The sequence below is a fragment of the Lolium rigidum genome, chromosome 6 (genome assembly GCF_022539505.1).
Source record: "Lolium rigidum isolate FL_2022 chromosome 6, APGP_CSIRO_Lrig_0.1, whole genome shotgun sequence".
Lineage (NCBI taxonomy): Eukaryota > Viridiplantae > Streptophyta > Magnoliopsida > Poales > Poaceae > Lolium > Lolium rigidum.
This window is the reverse complement of record NC_061513.1, coordinates 12,273,743-12,295,065: the sequence shown is the minus strand read 5'-3', so window position 1 is coordinate 12,295,065 and position 21,323 is coordinate 12,273,743. Positions and strand designations below refer to the sequence as shown.

The following is a 21,323-nucleotide window of genomic DNA, read 5'->3' as shown; positions in this document are numbered from 1 at the left end:
TGATGTTGTGGTGGTGTGGTGAGACAGATTGTCAACCGTGTGAAGATGGTATGATGCCACTCAAAGACCATCGGTTCCATTTCAAGTTCTCCATCACCGATTGAAGCCGAAGGCGCCAATACTAGTTCGCCACTGACACCGAAGTTGGAACCCCAAGACCTTCGTCATGGAACCTCAAGGCCTCCTTCCCGGATCCGAAGGCCGAGACCCCGTTTCATCTTCTTCCTCTCCGAATCCGAATCCGGTGACCATTTTTGTTCCGGTACGGTGAGACCCCAACCCTAAATAACACTATTTTATAAATGTGGCATCGGTCTTGTTGCATTAAAATTATCATGTTTCATCGCATCGCATATCTTGTGGATTCGAGTAAATAGCGATTCACCCAATACTTAAATATGGAATTGTGCGGGATTTCTATTATCTTATCCCGGTTCCATTTAATTTGTGTAGCTCACCCATGTCATGTGTTGCCATGCTAATCAACATTTAATATGCGGGGTAGATAAATATCTTGAACCTAATAATTAATTGTCGGGATTCTGATTCCGCTTAATATGGATAAGTTGCATCGCATCATCGTTTCCATGCCATGCATACCATATCATGATCATACCGATTCTTTTGCCGTAGTAGTAAGTTGTGCATCCACTGTCTGTTCCAGTGCTTTGCTTCTTCACGGATAGGCCGTTGAGTTGATGCGAGCTACGACGAGTTCTCCAGATGTTCATCGACAATCTTTAACAGGCAAGCATTTCCACACTCCTATCTCTGCGGGAGTCTCTTACCTATTTTATTTTGCCTTCTCTCTTATGCTAGCCTTGAGTTGCGTTCTTGTCACGTGTCCTATCCACTTGTTACCTCAAGCAGCCCATATTGCCTCCACCACCCTCCTACAGCTGTTGTTTGGTTATCGGGTCTGCCTTGCGAGTCGTAGTGCATGCTTAGTACCGTTTATATCTTGTTACCGTTATCGTTATCTTATCGGATTATCAGTTGGGGGATCATGACACATGGTTTATGGATATATCTGTTGGAGGTATCATGGTTACTTTAATTGTTAGTAGTTGTTAGCGGAGGCATCGGTGGGTCAGCTGTTTGTTTTGTGACGGCTCACTTGTGTTTCTTTAAAACTTAGGACCCCGAGTTCTTGTTATCTGTTCCGAGACCGAGCGCTCTAACCACACATGAGTATGCCTATGGGTCGCCCCTCGACCATTGCCGAAATCTACAGCTTTGTCCAGTGGCTACAATTAGTTCGTAATGTTTTTTGTTGGTTATTGCGTGCATGTCAGCTTGTTACTTATTTACTTTGGGAAGCCCTAGGGTGCCTTGTATCCCTTGTTTCTGGTATGCACGTATAGGTCGCGAAGCCGCTGCGAAGTGGTTTATCGCCATAGTGTGTGTTAAACCACCTAGTACGCTGTCGCAAACAGCTATGTCCGCTTCGGAGATATGGCCGAACTTCGATACGGGTTTAACTTAGTTAGGTAGCTTCCTGAACATTGTTGTCGTGAAGTAGAGTGCGTATCGTGGTATCCTTTCTTCGCCCGGTTGAAGGATTGATCGTGCGTGTGGGCACATTTGGGCACCCCTGCAGGGTTAAATCTTTTCGAAAAGCCGTGTCCGCGGTTAAGGACGACTTGGAGCTGTATGACTCGATCATAGACAACTTACACCTGTTGTTTCATTGATAATAACTTGCATAGTAATTTAGCACAATGTTAATAATAAATGGTTAAAATTTGTCAACCGTGTGAGTGCCCTTGCAAGTACTTCCTTTGCGAAGGGGGGAACGCATCGGCTGGGTTACGTTTGCAGAGTATAAAGCTGTTAGTGCGCTCTCTTATCTATTTCTAGCACCTGTAAGATGTGAGTGTCTCTATAGGTTTTTAGTGCTTGCGCGCTGCCGTTTAACCCCACCATATTGCCTATGACGTCCTCTTGCGTTCTCTAAGTCCCATGCGTGCCTCAAGTACAAATGACGACTGGTTGACGAATACTTATACGTCTTGAAGTCTTGCTAAGTATGAACCCGTACTTATTGCTGCTTTCGAACAATACCGGGCACATATGAAGACGTGTACGATGAAGAACGACGCTAGCGAGGTTACCCTTCTGGTTTGGCCTGGGCAGGGTTATGGACGCTACTTGATTATCTTCAGGACTCTTAGTCCAATTTGTATTCTTATCCGTACTTGGATGTATTTGGCTTTTCTGTATGATATGGATCTTTGTATTGTATCTATTTGTATTCTTGGCTCGTTGGAGTCGTTGTTGTAATATAAGTCCTCTTGTGGGCTCTGTCGTGACTTGTTGTAATGATTACTACTTGTGAATGATTCCACCCACATCGCGTGCATGCTTCGGCGTGTACGAGGCGCTTGGTGGTGCATCTCCTAAAATCGATATTGTGCGGATTTTGGCGGGAACGCTTGAATCCGCATAGTACCGGTTTTGGGGCGCCACACAGCAGCCCTTGCGTTCACACAAACCTTGGAGAAGATGATGACCGAGAATCAAGCCGCCATGGATAAAAGGGACGAGAAGAAGCGTCTGGAAAAAGAGGCCGCAACTGCCATCTACCTCAACCTCACCAAAGAGGTCATTGAGGTCCAAAGGATGGACGTCGAGGCCAAAAAGGCAGACACCGAGGCCAAATTGCGTGACGCCGAGGTCAGAAGGATGGACACCGAGGCCAAGACCCATGGAGAGGACAGAAGGATCATGCGCGCGAGACACCTGATCTGCAGCGCAATTTGTCAAGCAACATGGCCTCCTTTTGGACTAGATTTGATGTTCCGGCCATGTTATGCCCCTTTTGGACTCCATTTTGCGCCGTACCATGTGCAAAATGTGATGAACTTATTTCAGACCTCTATTTGAGCCAATATGATGGCTATAATTTCGTGCAATTTGACTGTTTAAGCTGTTTTCGAAAATTTCTGAAAAAAATGGCCCGCGCCCGAAATGCGTCGGGCCGCTGGAGCAACCCGACGCAAACGGACGCATGACCATTTTTGCGTCCGCAGGCCGACGCAAATGGACGCGCGCTGACATTTTAGGCGTCCGCAATGCGTCCACCCGCTGGAGATGCCCTTATGTCACACTAGGAATCCAATTCCTCCTTTGCTGGTCAATTTTGCTTTTAAAATGCTTTGCCTAACACCTTGTCTTTCGTCTTTACCTTTTTGGGCCTCTTCCCTTTGTCTTTTGGTCTATTTCCATTTAATGCTAAAATATGACCTGGTTTCCCTCAAAAATAAATTAAGAATACAGGACCCGCTTGTACCTTCAAACAGAGCAAATGTGTATCTCTACGTGTAAAGACGCAAAAGAACTTCTATGTAATTTATTCGAACTAGCACGGTACCCTAGCAAATAGGAGGGAAACGTCTGTATATATCCAAAAAAAAATCTATGGTTCTATTGATATTTGTATTATGAGATGATTATTATTATGGTTATATAGTCACCACAAATATTAGGCTAAACAAAAAATCAATCGTGTGGGTGACATGTTCGATCATTTGTAATTTGGTTAAGAATAATTAACATTGATTGCCACAAAAAGAGTATATTAGTGATTATCTATGCATTTCATACATGGTGATACTATATCAGTATGTATAATTAAATTTATATTGCAAGCTAGATGTAGTTTCTCTTTGAAGAAAAAGACGACGTGCATGAGTTAATGCCGGATGTTGCATGCCTGGGTGTGTGAGTCACCTTTGCTTTTTGTCACATTAGGGAATCCAATACTTCCTTTGCTTGCTTTGTCTAACACGTTGTCTGTCGTCTTTGCCTTTTTCGGCCTTTTACCTTTGTCTTTTGGTTTATTTCCTTTTTATGCTAAAATATGACCTGGTTTTCCTAGAAAATAAATTAAGAATATAGGACTTGACTATGCCTTCAAATGGAGCAAATGGGCATATCTACGTGTAAAGACGCAAACGAACTTCTATGTAATTTATTCGAACTAGCACGGTGACCCTCGCAAATACGAGGGGCAACGTGTGAATATGTCCTAAAACTTTTCTATGGGTCTATTGATATTTTTATTATGTGGTGATTATTGATATGGTTCTATAGTCACCATAAATGTTATGCTAAACAAAAATCAATCTTATGGGAGACATGTTCGATCATTTGTAATTTGGTTGAGAATAGTTAACACTGATTGCCACAAAAAGAGTATATTAGTGATTATCTATGCATTTGGTACATGGTGATACTATATTAATATTTATAACTAAATTTATATTGCGTGCTAGATGTAGTTTCTCCTTGAAGGAAAGGATGGCGTGCATGAGTAAATGGCCGGACGTTGCATTCCGACATGTGTGAGTCACCTTTGCTTTCTGTCACACTAGCTAGGAAATCCAATTCTTCCTTTGCTTGTTAATTTTGCTTTCAAAATGCTTTGGCTAACACCTTGTCTTTCGTCTTTGCCTTTTTTCGGCCTTTTACCTTTTGTTTTTTTGGTCTACTTCCATTTTATGCTGAACTATGACCTGGTTTCCCTAGAAAATAAATTAAGAATATACCGTCTGCCTGTGCCTTCAAACAGAGCAAATGCGCATCTCTACATGTGACGACGCAAACAAACTTCCATGTAATTTATGCGAACTAGCACAGTGAGCCTGGCAAATACATGGGCAACGTCTGAATATGTCGAAAAACTTGTCTATGGTTCTATTAATATTTGTATTATGAGATGATTATTAATATGGTTCTATAGTCACCATAAATATTACGCTAAACAAAAATCAATCGTGTGGGAGACATGTTCGATCATTTGTAATTTAATTAGTTGAGAATAGTTATCATTGATTGCCACAAAAAGAGTATATTAGTGATTATCTATGCATTTCGTACATGGTGATAGTACATCAATATGTATAATTAAATTTATATTGCGTGCATGATCTAATGGCCGGATGTGTTGCATGCTTGCATGTGCGATTCACCTTTGCTTTTTGTCACACTAGGGAATCCAATTCTTCCTTTGCTTGTTAATTTAGCTTTCTAAATGCTTTGCCTAACACCTTGTCTTTGGTATTTTCCTTTTTTCAGCCTTGTACCTTTGGTTTTTGGTCTATTTCCATTTTATGCTAAAATATGACCTGGTTTCCCTAGAAAATAAATTAAGAATATAGGACATGATTTGCCTTCAACGGAGCATATGTGCATCTCTACGTGTACATACGCAAACAAACTTCTATGTAATTTATTTGAACTAGCACGGTGACCTTCGCAAATACGAGGGGTATTGTCTGAATATGTCCAAATACTTTTCTATGGTTCTAATGATATTTGTATTATGAGATGATTACTAATATGGTTCTATAACAACCATAAATATTATGCTACAGAAAATCAGTCATGTGGGAGACATGTTCTATCATTTGTAATTTAGTTGGCAATTATTAACATTGATTTCCACATAAGTACTGCATCAGTATGTATAATTAAATTTATATTGCAAGCTAGATGTAGTTTCTCTTTGAAGGAAAAGAATGGCATGCATGAGTTAATGGCCGGACGTTGCATATGCATGTGCAAGTCACCTTTAATTTTGCTTATTTTCACACTAAAGAATCCAATTCTTCCTTTCCTTGTAAATTTGGCTTTGAAAATTCGTTGCCTAACATGTTATCTTTCGTCTTTTTGCCTTTTTTCTCTTTAACTTGCGTTCCTGTCTATTTTCATTTTATCCAAAATAAGACCTGGTTACCCTTGTTGATATGTGTCTGACAATATAAAAGCTTAAAAGTTGCGTTATTCAATTTCTTTACCGGAAAAGTTCACTTTTCATTTTAGAGAAGTCCACTATGTCCGTGTGGCAATCTCGGTTATACTATACTGCATAAAAGTTGCGTTAAAAAAATGACACTTATCATGTTCTATATCGCTTTTATTTCTGTTGGAACGCACGAATACGTGTGCTAGTATAAAATAAATGGAGCAAATGTGCCTTCAAGTATATATGGAATTACTAAATGGAGCAAATGTGCCTGCGTGTTTTATACCTTGTACAATCCAAACAAACTTACTATGTACTATAAGTATAACTGGCCAACATTGGCTTGGGTTTCCTGTTGCAGATGTGAATATGTGACTGCCTTTCTAATTTTATATATTAGTGGACCGCGTTACATTGGGTATATACATTTTAAAATATATATGTTGTATAACGTTGGTTAAATTTACGATCTAGCAATACGTTCTGGTGAGTTAATCAGAATATTACAGAACACTGCTCCCCATTTTTAGGGAGAGTCGGAAAGACCCCTCGGGCCGTACCCCAGGGCGATCCCCCATTGCGCCGCCAGCAGTCCCCCGCGCCGGCCCTCCCCGCCGGTCTCGGCCACGGTGGTGGCGGGCCCAGCCACCAAACGGTGGTCTGGGGTCAGTGGTCGCCATGGACGGCTGCACGGGCTGCTGGGGCGGCGGTGGGAGGCGTGTCCATGGCGAGGCGATCTGGGCGGAGCCCTGGGTCGGGGTGGCGGTGGTGGTTGCCACCGGTGGCGCGCCGTGCCGGCGGCGGAGGTGCGGGGGGTTGGGCCGTTTGGGCAAACCCTAGATCGTTTCAACCCTTGTCCTCTCCGAGGTCTAGGCTATCGACGGCGGAGGGTCGACTGCTGGATTGCAGGGCGCTGTTGCCGAGGTCTTCTTCGCCTAGTGTCTCCGGCTTTGCCTCGGCCGTCCCGGGATGGTCGGTGCCATTGGGGTCCGATCTGAATAAAGGCGGCGGTCCTCGGATTCTTCTCACACCAAGTTGAAGATCTGTCGGAGGTTTGTTCCCACCAGTCTGGATGGATTGTCGTGTTCCGGAAGGCCCTGGTGGCGAGATTCATTGTGCGAATAATGCCTGAAGATTGCTGGATTGGGTTGTTTCGGTCGTGCGCACCTATGTTTTTTATCTGGCCGTTTGGTTTCAGAGGGAGCGCTTCGAAGCTCTGCTGGCTGTTAATATCATGGAGCTCATTTTCTTTCCATGGTGCTAGCGGAGAAGGTCATGAAGCCGAGATCGGTGGAATAGCAATGGTGGTCGGATCTTGGTTGTGAGGTGGAATTGGCTTGGTGCTTCGTGAATTGAAAAAACAACTGGTATGTGGGGTCGACTGCATATGAAAAGCTCAGAGTCTTATCTTTCAGGGTGAAAATCCAAGGTCTAGCCTTAATTGGTTGTGGCTGGCAATGTTCTTGTTGAAGACATTGTTTTGAGAGTGAGGACTTTATTCAGGGTGAAAACCTAAGATCTATGATCGGGCGACGATAGCGTTTGTGCATTCTTTTTAGAGGCGTCACTTATGGAGAAGCTGATCTTCTGGTGTTGTCTTGGTGGTGTCAGTGTTGCTATTTCAAGTTCTGGATCTCTATAGCATGACTTTTTTTTATTCTTTTTTTTTGGCTATGTGGATCTTTTATGTCATTAGGGCATGATGTTGTTGTAGAGGCTAGGTGTAATCGATATCTCCACGATATTAATATATGCTCTTTATCGTAAAAAGAAATACGTTCTGGTCTTATAATTTCGAGCTGAGGGAGTACATGGGACCAACTTGAATTCGTCTTTATTGGTCCAGCGACCTTTAAGGCTCAGTTCTTTTGGCGGCTTCTCCGAGAAGCTGCCCTCCCCCAGCTTCCTGGGGAAGCCGATGACAAAATTTTGTGAGGCTTCCAAATTAGTTTAGCCTTAGCTATTTTAGAAGCCTCGGAAAATTTTAAAACCGGCTTCTCCAGGAAGCTAGGAGAGAGCAGCTTCTCCGAGAAGCCGCCAAAAGAACTGGGCCAAGTCACCACCGGCATCAACCGCACAGATTTTTCGATAAAGGGAATATATTAATATCAAAAAGATACCAATTACACCCAGCCTCTGCAACAACGCACCACCCTAATGGCACTACGGATGCACACAGCCAAAAAAAGGAAAAGAAAACTAAGAAACAAAAGTCCCGCTACAGTATCTCGGGCCTAACAACAGCAATACATCCACCGCCAAAACAACACCTGAAATACGAGACTCTCCAAAAACGACGCCTCCAAGAAGGGAACAGGTGCTCTAACACCGTCGTCGCCCGATCAACGATCTTAGGTTTTCACCCTGAAGATAGTCCCCGCTCTCAAAATAATGCCTCCAACAAGGTCATTGCCAGGCACAACCAGTTAAGGTCAGACCTTGGGTTTTCACCCTGAAAGGTAGGACTCTGAACTTCACATGTGTTATCGCCCCCACTTTCATACCGCTGCTGTGAAGCCCGGAACACCAAGCAAGTCCCTCAACAGCGCGGAGACTTGAACCTCCCTTAGCTAGTCCTCCCCTCCGGCCTTCATGAACTTCTCTTCTTCCGACTTTCATCATGGATCCATAGTCACTTGATGTCAACACAGAAAAAGAGCTTCGCGCCGCTCCCTCCGGAACCAATCGGTCGGAATAAAAGCATGGGTGCGCACGACCGAATACCACCGATCCAGCAAACTCCAGGCAAAAAGCATTGTTACATTCGCCGGCGGAGCCTTCCGGAACTCAACACTCCGGCTAGATAACGAGTCCAGGCCTCCGGTAGGTCTTCCTCTTCACGCAAGAGAGACCCTAGGACCACCGCCTTTATTCAGGTCGGACCCCCACGTCGGCGACCATCCTGGGCTGGCCACTCCAACCCTCCACCGGCGACTCCGTCGCCGGCTTCCATGCATCTCCATCTCGCCGCTGGAACGCGGTGATAGATCTATAGATCCACCACCACCAACCGCAAGCCGACCCTCTCCGGCGAAGAAGAGGGCCACCTCCACCGTCGTACCCAAGGCTGCTGCCCCGGGCGACCTCGTGTCGCGGGTGAAGCCCGAGATCGCCTCCACTCACCGGCGAGAGGCGGGGGAAAATGGCGCAGGCCATGGGCCTGGCCGCCGCCCACCACCAGCCCCTGCCGGAGTGCTGCGGAGAGCCGACGGGAGGAGGGCGCAGGCAGGCCGCCGCCGCCCATCCCAACCGCGCCGGCCGATCCACTAGGGGAGAGCCGACGGGAGAAGGGGGCGCAGCGCAGGCCGCTGCTGCCCATCCCATCCGTGCGTCCGCCATGCTCGAGGGAGGGAGATCCGGCCGCCGTCCACCATGCGTCGACGAGGAAGGGCCCCCGCCGCCGCCACGCCCCGTGGGTCTTTGCCCCGGAGGCGCTACCGGCGGCGGCGGCGGCGGCTAGGGCTGGGAGGCTGGAGGTACGGGAGGCTGGGGGCTCTCCCTCCCTGTTATAAACCTCTCCCCGGGCTGATGCCGTGTCTCAAGCACCCGTAACATCTTATCACTTGCATCAAACGCCCGACCTCCTGTAGTGTAGAGAGCTTCCAGATCCAGAAGCTCAAACAATGGCGGACTTCGCCCTTGGGCTGACCAAGATGGCAATGGAGGGGACAGTGAGCAGGGTGAAGTTGGCGATAGAGGAGGAGAAGAAGCTGAGGGTGAAGGTGCAGAACGACCTGGTGTTCATCACCGGTGAGTTCGAAATGATGCAATCCTTTCTCAAAGTCGCCAATGTGAAGGGTGCCCATAATGAAGTGGTGAGGACCTGGGTGAGGCAGATCCGTGACCTCGCCTTTGACGTTGAGGACTGCGTCGAGTTTGTTGTCCACCTGGACAAGAAGACGTCCTTGGGGTGGCTGTGGCGCTTCGGGCTCATGGTGGTGTCCTGCGATGCGCCACCGCTGCCCCTGGACAAGGCGGTCAACGATATAAAGGATATCAAGGCCAGGGTCGAGGATGTATGCCAGAGGAACGTGCGCTACAACCTCATCGTGGATTCTGGCTCCAACTCCACCAAGCCCATGTCACTGGCTGAACAGCCAGATCGGGCAAATACATGCCCATCAGCATTCCACATCTTAAGAGAGGTGTGGGAGGACATGGGGAAGTGTCGCAGCAACAGCATGGCCGACCTTGAGAAGTTGATCAAGAGTCAAGACAGTGATCTTCAGGTGATCTCGGTTTGGGGAAGCGCAGGAACAGCTGATCTTGGGGTGGCGTCCATTCTCATGAAGGCATATAATGACCCAGAAATCTGCGAAAGATTCAATACCCGTGCCTGGGTAAAGTTGATGACTCCTTTTCAACCTGATGAGTTTATCAAGAGCATGCTGATTCAGGTTTGTGTGAGGTCTAGCGAAGATAACGTAGGTGCAGAATTCCTAGCAAGGATGAAATCGGCAGTGGATATGGAAGATGCTCACCTCAAGGCTAAACTCATGCGGCAATTGATGAGTGGGCTGAGGTACTTGGTCATCCTTGAAGAGGTATCCACTGTGGTAGAATGGGATGTTATCAAATCGTACCTACCGGACAGTAACAACGGCAGCCGTCTCATCGTCTCAACAAATCAGTTACAGATTGCACTTCTCTGCACAGGGAAGCCATATCAAGTATCAGAGCTCACGCGGTTCTCTGATGATCAATCACTGTGTGCCTTCTCCAAGAAGGTAAGTCGGAGACAACATTAGATATACTACAACGAAAATTATTCACATAAGTACATTTTTTTTTTTCGTACTCTCCATATTGTTCCTTACGACGTTGATCTATGTAAGGTGCAATTTAAATGTCCTAAATTAAAACTTTTATTATGAATTTCTATTTGAACACTACATATGTCCATAGTTATATAATCCTAACCGTAAGAAAATCTTTCTGGAAAAATATAGATCTTAATAGCTTTCTTTTTCTTTTTAAAATGGAGGATAACTACTTAATAGCTATGTGGTCTGAAGCAATAATAGTTACAAATATATATTGCTTGCTCTTTAAATTTCCACATAATATTAGTGGGCTTGACTTCCATAGGCCAATACCGCCCTAAAATAGCTAGTAATAACTAGTCTGATACATTAACTATGTAAATGCATAATTTATCTTTTAATATCATGAAAAAAAATCTGAACTGAGCCATTACCTAGAGTGGATATATGAAATTTCAAAAAAAATTATCATGACAATTGACTGAACTGAACAAGAAGTTAAACGAATAAAATACCTTTTGATAATTGTGAATGAAATTAACTAATATCATGAAAATCGTGAATCATAAAACATGCATTTCACAATCTATTGACATATTCTACATCAAAAGATGGCACACATTTTTATATTCTTTGTTTCATCCGGGCACTATATATACTAGTGTGCGTCACAGTATGTACTAGACGACCATCACTGATCACATACTGTGTGAGCGAATCCACAGAGCAATTAAAGGTATTCATGATGACTTTACGTAGTTGGGACCGTTCTGTTGAATGGGTTGAGCATGTATCTTCTTCTTTTGTGTGCATGTGGTTTTTTTCTTTTTACACAGACAAATGTCCTTCAGATATGTATCTTGAATGCACAGCTAGCTGGAATCCAATTTGATGAATACATTTCGTACTTGCAGTCTGGGCGCGGTAGTGGAACACGTGAACTTATTTGGCAAATCAGATGTCGCGGTGTGACTTCCGTGTGGGGGAGTACTGGTGATATCAAATCAACTATCGTCCATAAAGTGTACACCAGCATAATGTACAAGTCCAAGCAATTTGAGGGAGTGGAATTTGAACGGCATAGCTGGGTTGATGTACCCGTTCCCTTCAATCTGGAGGTCTTCTCCCGACGCTTACTTTTGAATTTTCGTTCGCAAGACCTCCAAGTCGACGAAATTGCAGCGGTTGGTATGATGAGAGACCCAGGCTTAACTGAAGAGTGTTGTAAATTCTTGCGTGAGAATGACTGCCTCGTCGTGATCAATGGTCTGCAGTCCACAAATGAATGGGACATGATTAAGGCTACCTTCTTATCCAAGCCAATCAAAGGTTGTATCCTCGCCATTACGAATGAAGAAAGGGTGGCCGCACATTGTATAGATAATGAAAATGGAGTACTCAGTATCAAAGATCTAGAAACGGACCCGGTTCTTCGTGCCTTGATAAAGGTATGCATATTTACTCACCACAAACTATAACTCTTCTTGATCTCACGGTCATACTGTTGTTGGCTTGTGTTAAGGGCCGTGGAGGTCGGATCATACAAGGAACAATGTGTAACGATCATGTGTCTTTACTTGCAGGGTTGTGAGTACTACGGAGTTGATGACAGGCAGGCTTCTCGCACGGGGCGTTTTTTCTCCGCTAGAAGGGAAGAGGCACGTGACTGGCTCAAGAAACATCGGAGTGTATTTCACAATTTGTGTCACAATCACGTCACCTCTGTGTGGGGGACTTCCTGTTCGCGGAAATCAGATATTGTCAGAAACAAATACTATGTAGAAATTTTTTGGTCTGAAGAATCATTGGAACGGGCTGATGAAGATGACAAGTTAACTCACCGAATTCAAGGATGGAATTTCAGAATGTTTAGCTGGGTCTATGTGCAGCATCCATTCAATTTGATTAACTTCTCCCGGCGCTTGCTTTTAGATTTTCATTCAGATGATCTACAGTACAAGAGATCTGCAGCAGTTGGTATTATGGAAGGCCAAGACCCAATTCAAGGGTGCTGTGAGTTTCTACGGAAATACAAATGCTTGATTGTTGTTGATGGTCTGGGGTCCAGGGATGACTGGGACTCGATAAGAGATGCCTTCTTATCCGAACCTACAAAAGGATGTATCATTGTCATCACAAATAATGAAAATGTGGCCAAGTATGTTGTATCTGAGGAACAGCATGCTTTCAACGCCCAAGATATAAAAGAGGAAACAATGCTTCACCCGTTAATAAAGGTATATATGCATGTTTATTCATGGCATTATCTTCTACGAGTACTCTCTTTCTAGAGTCTGTTTACTAATTACTTTCCTTAACGTATGCGTACATTTACTTTAGAAAAGACACAACGTGTTTTGTGTTAATTGTTAGAGCATATGCAATAAGATGATGTCAGCCTTCCGTTCAGAAGGATGGAAGTAACACAACACAGTTTTAAGAAATGTAACATATAGAGTTTTTTTCTACGTCACAAAGATGACTGCGTTCCCCCAACTGAATGGTGATTCTTGTAATAGAAAACAAGCATTTTTTAGCCCAATTCGGTAAGCCCTTGTAGATGGTTCTTCCCTCACAGGGGGGCTTGTTAAATAAAGTTCTTCCCTCACAGGGGAGTACTTTTAATTTTTGAAAAATCTTTTAATTTTTATCAAGTTACATTTATTAATACAAAGGTGGTTCAGCGTTGTAGAAAAAATTCAAATCCATAACCATTTTTAAGAAACAAATGAACATATTTTAATTGCATAAAAGTACTCAATTTAACCATGTGAACTTTTTTTTAATCCCATGAACAATTATTTAAAATACCGTGACCATTTTTCTTGACTATGAACAACCTTTTTGAAAATATGACTATTTTTTCACGCCATGAACATTTTTTACTATCAAAATAGGAAATAAAAAAGAAATAGAAAATGAAATAGAAGAATTTAAAAAGAAAAACCCGCCTAAACGGGCCGGCCTATGAAGCCACCGCTTTTGGTGGCGTGACCTACTAGTGCCGCACAGAGCTGTGTAGTATATGCTTTCCGCCCTTGTAGCTCAGCATGATAAGTCCTGAAGAAAGTCGATTACAACCCTTTCTTGGACCCTCGAGCATGCTCGAAAACAACTAAGCTGGACCTAAACCTACTGAAAATACACCAACTTCACCCGCAGCAAAAACACTTCACCAACATTTGCATCATGACCTCTTAAATGAACAACATCATCCAGTCAGGATCCTTGTCCTTTCCAACACTCAGTACAATTTTTCCCTTGCGATGGCTGAGAATGGCATTCATAGCCTTGGTTGCGCCTTTTCCATCAATAGCCAGATGTAGGATTTCCTCCTCGAGCTAACTGACTGGGCCGCTAAGGAATATATTATGGCAATGATGCCGCTTCTTGTTCCTCCTACCTTCTCCCGGGTTGGATGAGGATGGGCGCAGAGACAACGCACTACCCCACCCATGGCAGCATTGGTTCTTGGAAGCATCACATTTAGGCACCAGAAGGAGCCAACAAGGGGGTTTTGCCACCTCCAAGGTTCTGTCAAGATGGAAATTCCTTAGGCAAGTCCTTAGACCAAAGTGGTGCCCTGCCGAACATGCCGCCAACAGTTCTTTACGGGGTAGTCCACATATCTTGAAATTCGCTCGGTTCCACTACTGGTGATGAAATCAGCGACACGATGCTCGATGGGCCCCTAGCCATGTTTCCCATCGCATATGCTACAAGACAGGCTCCATCCACATCGATAGTTGACCATGGAGAAAACATCCCTGGCGAAAAGAACCCGAGTCACAATCCCCTCTCTCAATGAGCAGTTTCCCCACGAGCATGTTGATTCTATTTTTCAGTGGACATAAACAACTCGACAATAGTTTGGAGCATGAGCCCAAGATGCTCTCCACTCACTTCTCCAATGTCACTCATGGTGGCAGCAGATGAAGGGGAAGAGGGGACACCAAAAAATAAGGAAGAGTCACAATGGTTTGGAGACTGATATTCCTTAGCAAGAAAAGGGGATAAGACCAGGCCACCCAGTGCAAAGATACCAAAATTTCCCCTAGTAGGGCTTAAAGTGGAATCCCACTTAAGTCCCCCTTCTTAGTCATCTCCAAATCTATACCTATATATCTATATCTATGTATATTAATAATAAAGGGAATAGTGTTTCCTCCCCAATTTTTTGGCGAGTCTACCCTCTTTTTACTAAAATTTGCCCTCCCACCCGGCCACCCTACCGTTTAGTTTATATTTTCTACTCTCCCCGATCGAATAAGACTCCAACATCACATTACGATAGCGACCGTCCGAAAATAGTGAAATCGATGGCAACGGGGAGGGAACGCCATTGTACCGGTTCGTGGTCGTTTGTTTCTTCCCAACCCGAACGAACAAGAGGAAGAACGAGGAGGTAGAGGAGATGCTTGACGCGGACGCGAGCGATGGGAAGATGGAGCGTTGCAGGGAACCAAGTGCAAGGGAGGCGCTCGAGCGCTATGGGTAGGCTGGCGCAGCGAGGTCGGTCTCGCCGCCACACCCCGCAGCGAGGATCTCGGGCAGGTCCGAAATGGCGCCTTGCCGGCGGGCGTAAGGGCCTGGTGTGGCCGGTGACCGGTGTTGTCCGGAACTGCAGAAGGCGGTGGCAGGCAAGGGCCAGCAGGACGCGCGCGAGGGCGGAAATGGCGTCGACCGAAACTGCAGAAGGCGGCAACGGGCAAGGCCCGCAGGGACGCGTGCGATGGAGGAGAGGGAGCTTCAGACATGGAGCGGCGAGGCAAGCCGGCCGATGTGTGGCGCGTCGGGTCTGGTAGCCATCGAGGAAGGGGGAGCGAGCGCCCAGGGAAGAAAGTGCATGGCTGCATTTAGAGATAGGATTTAGGTGGCTTGGGCCGGGTGGGACTTGACCGGTTAGTGGCCTTTGTATAGGCCATGGATGGAAAATAGGATTTCAATTCTACAAGAACTGAACTGAGATGCAAGTAATTCTAAAAAAAACTGAGATGCAAGATTTGGAGATCTAGAGGAACATCAACTCGAGAGAAACGGAAAAGGGAGAAGATGTACGGGACAGAGGGATGGGGAGGTGGAAGATAAGAAAAAAATGGTTTTATTAAATAGTGGGCCACACTGGTTGTTATATTGTGATCCAAGTACGGATCGATGCCACCGCCTATATATACCTCTTGTAAGTTCCCGGTTAGGGTTTATCAGATTATAAGATAACCCACGGCGTTTGTAAACACTTCTCGATATAGTGAAGTATTTGCTGGCTGGCGCCCGTGGTTTTTTTCCCCTATGTTGGAGGGATTTTCCACGTTAAATCTTGTGTCTCCGATGCGTTTTCTTTTTCGTTCTTCGTTATTTGTTTGTCGCTTTTATAACACAGGTAAACACATAGACGTGTGCCACGTCTTGTGGAATCACGGATGGTAGTAAAGAGAATTGAAATATACGTATGAAAACCAACATATTTTCAAAACATTGATGCATGATACAACCAAAATATAAATAAACTTGAAATCTTACATATTTGATACGTGGCGAGGCTGGGCGCCATGGCGAGCCTCTGCCGGCCAGGGGCTCTTGAGTAGCTTATTATTCCCTCTCCCGTCTATAATTTTATTTTTGTTTAACTTATTTAATGTGCATTTAAAAAAAAACTCATGCCAATCATTAAAGAAAGGAAAATAAACAATTATGTTTCTGACATGCAGGGCAGTACTATCCCCGTACTCTCCAATAGAAGCGAAGAGGCGCGTAACTGGACCAACACATATACACTTGTTGGGCGTCAGGCGAGCTCGGCGCGTGACCTTGGAGAAGTTCTAGGCACGTGCAACGGTGTGATCTCCGTGTGGGGGATTGCTGGTGTTGGCAAATCAACTCTCGTCAGAAGCGTCTTCTGCCACGCAATGCTTGGTTTGCAGCAAAAAGTCCAGGTGCCTGGCACTGTATGTACGCACATCCATGCTCGTCATGGATTTACAATGTACAGTTGGGTAGATGTGCCCCATCCGTTCAACTTGACGGATTTCTCTCGCTGCTTACTTTTGGATTTCTATTCGGATGATCTCCAAGCCAAGAAAGCTGCGGCCGTTGGCATTGTGCAAGGCCAAGACCCAATTCAAGCTTGTCGTAGGATTATGCATCAACATAAATGCCTCGTCGTCATGGATGGTCTACGGTCCACAGATGACTGGGACTTGATAAAAGCCGCCTTCTTACCAGATAGTGCGGAGTCACGTATAATCGTCATTACAAATGAGAAAAAAGTCGCCATGCATTGTGTAGGCAAGGAAGCACAACTAGTCAATGTCAAAGGTCTTAACTCGGACTCGGCCCTTAATCTCTTCAACAAGGTGTGTTTCCTCCTCACTATTGGCCAGCTATATATACTTCATCCCAACCAGCTACTAGCTAATTTCATACTATGTTTCATGCATGCATGCTAGTATATGCACTTTTTGTTTCGAAAATTTTATATGCAATTTCGGCAAGGGAAGGAAATAGAACTAGTCATTCACGTTTTACTTTGAAAAGTTAATAACCTGCAAGAACTGCAGTTATTTTTACAAGTTATTTTTTGACAAGTTAATTAGTGCAAGCAGTACAAGAGTACGTAGCAACTAGTGTATTTTTATTGCTGAACCATATGATATTATTATTTCCATGTTAAGCATTAATTCAAAATGAAGAATTCGAAATTTTATTTTCATAGGAATTTTATAACTTTTTTTTGCTTGAGGAGGGGGGGGGGGGGGGGTCTTCGGTACTGTAGTGAAAGGCGGAATCATCAGTGACCGGCAGTATGTGCCCGCGGCCAGTAAAAGGGTTCTGTTAGTGGAGAGATAAAAACATTAGAGCATCTCTAGCCCAACTCCTAAATGTTATAGGACAAAACGGTGCATTGTTTAACCGATGAGAATTTTTTTTGCTCCTCTAAACTTCAGCCGCCGGAATTGATCTTCTAAATCTAAACTCCTATATCTCAATCTTCTACTATACATTTCATCAAACAAATTGCAATCAAACGAAAAAAACACCAAATTCAAGCCACCTAGTCGTCGAGGCTCTCGAGCCAGGCGTTGAAGGAGTCGTCGTTGTTGCAGAGGTCGATGACGCCCTGCGCCAGGGCGGAGGAAGACGCCACCCGCCGTCGCGAAGGAACACGATGCCGCCGTCGAAGAAGAAGGTCCCGTCGCCACCGATGCCGTTGAAGAGGCGAGGCCGCGGCACGCGGCGAACTCTGCGAAGCACTGCGCCTCCACCGGGACGCGGCCGGGATTCAGCCGACGAAGCTCGGCCATATACCTCTCGCCGGCGGCCTCAGCCTCGATTCGCACCCGAGCCTCTCGGTCCTCCCGAGCGATGCGCGCGGCGCGGCCGTGGCTCGGAGGGGAGAAGAGCTCCGACACGGCTTCACACTCGAGGGGGAAGTTGAGCGGCCCGCGGTCGGAGCCATGGAACTAGACGTTGGTGACATCGTGCGCCCACGCCGCCTGCCGCGCTGACTAGAACATACCTAGCTAGTGGTGTTGGCCAGTGTTCCGGTCAGTGATTTCGGCCACCCAGGTCCCCCATTACCGCTGCCGCACGCTGTGCTACTAGCCGTGAGGTGCCGCCATCGATGGGAGGCCGGGAGAGCTAGATCTACGGCCACGAGGCACGCCGCGGCAACGAAAGGCGCTGCGGATAGGCGGCGGTGACCAGCGGCGGGATCCGGCCATCTCCGGCTGGTTTGGGTGGAAGGAGGGGCGGTGGGGAGTAGAACGGCGGCGGGAGAGTAAGCGGCGGAAGGGAGGGGATTTTTTCACATCGGCCTCGTGGCCGAGCAAATATAGGAGAGGGGGTGATTTTTGGGGCCGGATTCGTATTTTTGTTCCTATAAAGTCTTTTTAGCTTTCGGTTAGGTGTCACTTCCGTCGTTAGAGAAACAAATTTGCTCCGCTGAAGATTTTTTTGGCTTAGAGATGCTCTTATACTAAGCAGTGTGCTGGTGCTAGAAATCCATCAAGGTTCTAAGTAGCTAGCTTACTTCGTAAGTAGTGCGTGTCTTGCGGCTAATTGACATGCTCGCAAAAATTAAAGTTCGAGATTATCAAAGTTCGAGATTAATGTTTCAATAAAAGTATACTGATTTACTTGTTTAAATGTGGACCTTTATTATTCTATTTTACTCGACTAGATCTAATCTAAATATGGTGCATGGAAGCGAAAAGTGATTTTGCCTCCCGAGTTCTAGTGCTCTCGCCATTTTAAAAAATTAAAAGATATTTTTACAAGTTATTAAAAACATATGAAAATAATTCTGGAGACTGCCAGTGATACATCCCACAATCATGCAAAATGTCAACCCAAAATTATTTTTATTTTATGCTAAACAAAAATGACAAAATGTGATATGTTTTGGAGATTTGAAAATGACTACTCAGATCTACACTTTTGTTATTTTTGTGTAGGTCAAAATATTAAATATTTGAAATTGATATTTTGCACCTTTGTGGGATACATCATTATATGTATGCGGATTTTTTTTTCAGAATTTTTTAAAACTGAAAAATATGATTTTTGATTATTTTAAAAAAATGAGATCACTAGTGCCCATGTGCACAAAATCTCTGTCCGCATGGAAGGCATTAGGTTTGTTCGCTCGGATGGGATATATAGCCCAGTTCAGCTTTCCTAGATAGAGTTTTGGTGATGGAATGAAGATAATTAAAAGTGTATTTTTTTCTTAAGTGATTACTGTTCCCAACATTAACTGTTGTTCTGGAGTGAAGATGACTCAGGGCTGCAGGGAATTGACTTTAGAGCATATCGTAGCCAAGTGTGGCGGGATTATCAAAGTTATAGATGTTATTGGAAAACTCCTCGCAAAAGAAATAATTCCTTCAGGAGGCCAATCTCAGGACATGTCTAGAGAAACAAAAAAATTGTTGAATGATATAAATGGTGACTTTATGGGAACACTGGAGAAGGACCCAAAATTCCACTGTTTAAGGGGCTTATTTGCTTGGATGCAGTCTTACTTCGATACCTTATCCGATTCACTCAAGCCATGTATCTTTTATATGTCTGTTTTCCCTGCAAAACGCAACATCAGACGGAGGCGTTTGCTGCGGCGGTGGATCGCGGAAGGTTACTCTCGGGACACATCCGATAGGGTAGCTGAGGAGAATGGGGAAAGATTGTTCTTGGAGCTTGTCAGCTTGAGCATAGTCCAGCATCGAGAAGCCAATAATAGTGCGTTACATCCATATGAAGAAAAAGGGTCCAGCGTCCTCTGCCAAGTTAATGCTTTCTTCCATGAATACATCATCTCACGGCAAATGGAAGATAACCTTGTCTTTGCACTGGATGGGCATTGTAGCCTCAATTCGCAGCATGCAGGACAGCATCTCACCATAAGGAGCAGCTGGGACAGAGATGAGATTGTATTCAGGGGCATCGATGTCTCACGGCTAAGGTCGCTGACAGTGTTTGGTGTTTGGAAACCCTTCCTCATCTCTGAAAAGATGAGGCTGGTTCGGGTGCTGGATCTGGAGGAAGCAACGGATGTGACAAATGATCATCTTGAGCATATTAGGAAGCTACTGCCTCGCCTTAAGTTCCTCTCCCTGCGAGGACACAAGAAGATCAGCCTTCTACCAGAATCATTGTGTGGCCTGAGGCAGTTGCAGACTCTGGACGTCAGAGGCACCTCGGTAATCAAGCTGCCGCTGGGTATCTCAAAGCTACAGAAACTGCAATACATTCGTGCGGGCACCATCTTGACAAAGGATGAAGGTGATGACACAGTTGCAACTTCACAAACAGAACATGTGGACCAGATATCAACACCAGCCGAGGACACAGCCAGAGTCCAAGAAGCAGTATCAGATGGGGTCCGGGCATCAACAACATCATCATGGAGCAGGCCACAGACTTTGGTATCCAGTTGGTTCTCTAAGTTCCAGAAGCCCCGACAAGATAATGGAAGTGTTAAGGTCCCTGCAGGGATTGGAAACCTGACGGCCTTGCATACTATTGGTGTTGTCAATGTTGCAGCTGGGAAGGCCGTCATCAAGGAGCTTAAGAACCTTACCCAATTACGCAAGCTCGGGGTGTCCGGCATCAACCGAGAGCACTGGACGGACTTTTGTTCGGCCATCTCGGGTTATGCCCATCTGGAGTCCCTGTCAGTGCGAGTTGATCAGGATAAGGGTGGTCTCTTCGCTCGTTTCGGTGGCATCTCTAAACCACCCAAGACCCTCAAGAGCCTTAAGGCGTACGGGCATGTCCAAATATCCCCTGTCTGGCTGCTTCAGCTTCAGAATATCAAGAAGGTCAAGTTTTCGTTGAGCATATTAACACAACGGGATGTAGAAGAACTTGGTTTATATAGATCACTAAGAATTGAAAATGGGTATTGGAACATGACCCGGGTCCTCGAGATTGAGTGCACCTCGAGATTAGAGCTTAGTTTTGGGGAGTTACATGGTAAGGTCGAGGTGCTAAAGATTCAGTGCTCCAGTGGGTCGTCTTTGCAGATTTCTCTCCTAGAGAATCTAATTGGGCTCAAGGAAGTGTGGCTGAGCGGTTTCTACCACGACGATCTCAAGCAAGACTTGGAGCGCCAGCTTTCCAGCCATCCAAGAAAGCCTGTGCTGAAGACGGAGGAACCACGCTCGTCCTGATCAACAGGTGCATGCCTTAGACTAGAAGCAATCTCCCAAATTAGAAGGCCATTTAACGCTGCTATATATATAGGAGACAAGATCCGAGTGTCCATGCGTTCGAAAATGTCCACCCCACCGCCGCCAGCCTCCCTTTCAGAG

The 21,323-nt window shown here is 45.3% G+C and overlaps 1 protein-coding gene across 1 annotated transcript; it reads left to right on the top strand.

Annotated features, from left to right (window-relative positions):
* The first annotated feature begins 9,372 nt into the window (after positions 1 to 9,372).
* Positions 9,373 to 21,182, top strand: LOC124662176 (disease resistance protein Pik-2-like). The gene is made up of 7 exons (XM_047200051.1): positions 9,373 to 10,476; positions 11,427 to 11,960; positions 12,096 to 12,200; positions 12,402 to 12,670; positions 15,514 to 15,555; positions 16,349 to 16,865; positions 19,287 to 21,182. The coding sequence occupies exons 1-7, from the start codon at positions 9,373 to 9,375 to the stop codon at positions 21,180 to 21,182; spliced, it is 4,467 nt and encodes a 1,488-aa protein (XP_047056007.1).
* Positions 21,183 to 21,323: the final 141 nt, after the last annotated feature.

What these genes read in the sequence shown, in the direction of transcription:
- LOC124662176 (XM_047200051.1), top strand. Translation starts at nt 9,373, where the DNA reads ATGGCGGACTTCGCCCTTGGGCTGACCAAGATGGCAATGGAGGGGACA. An exon ending in GGCTCAAGAAACATCGGAGT is followed by an intron (nt 12,201 to 12,401) that starts GTATTTCACAAT and finishes GTCTATGTGCAG; the next exon opens with CATCCATTCAATTTGATTAA. An exon ending in CAACTCGAGAGAAACGGAAA is followed by an intron (nt 15,556 to 16,348) that starts AGGGAGAAGATG and finishes CACGTGCAACGG; the next exon opens with TGTGATCTCCGTGTGGGGGA.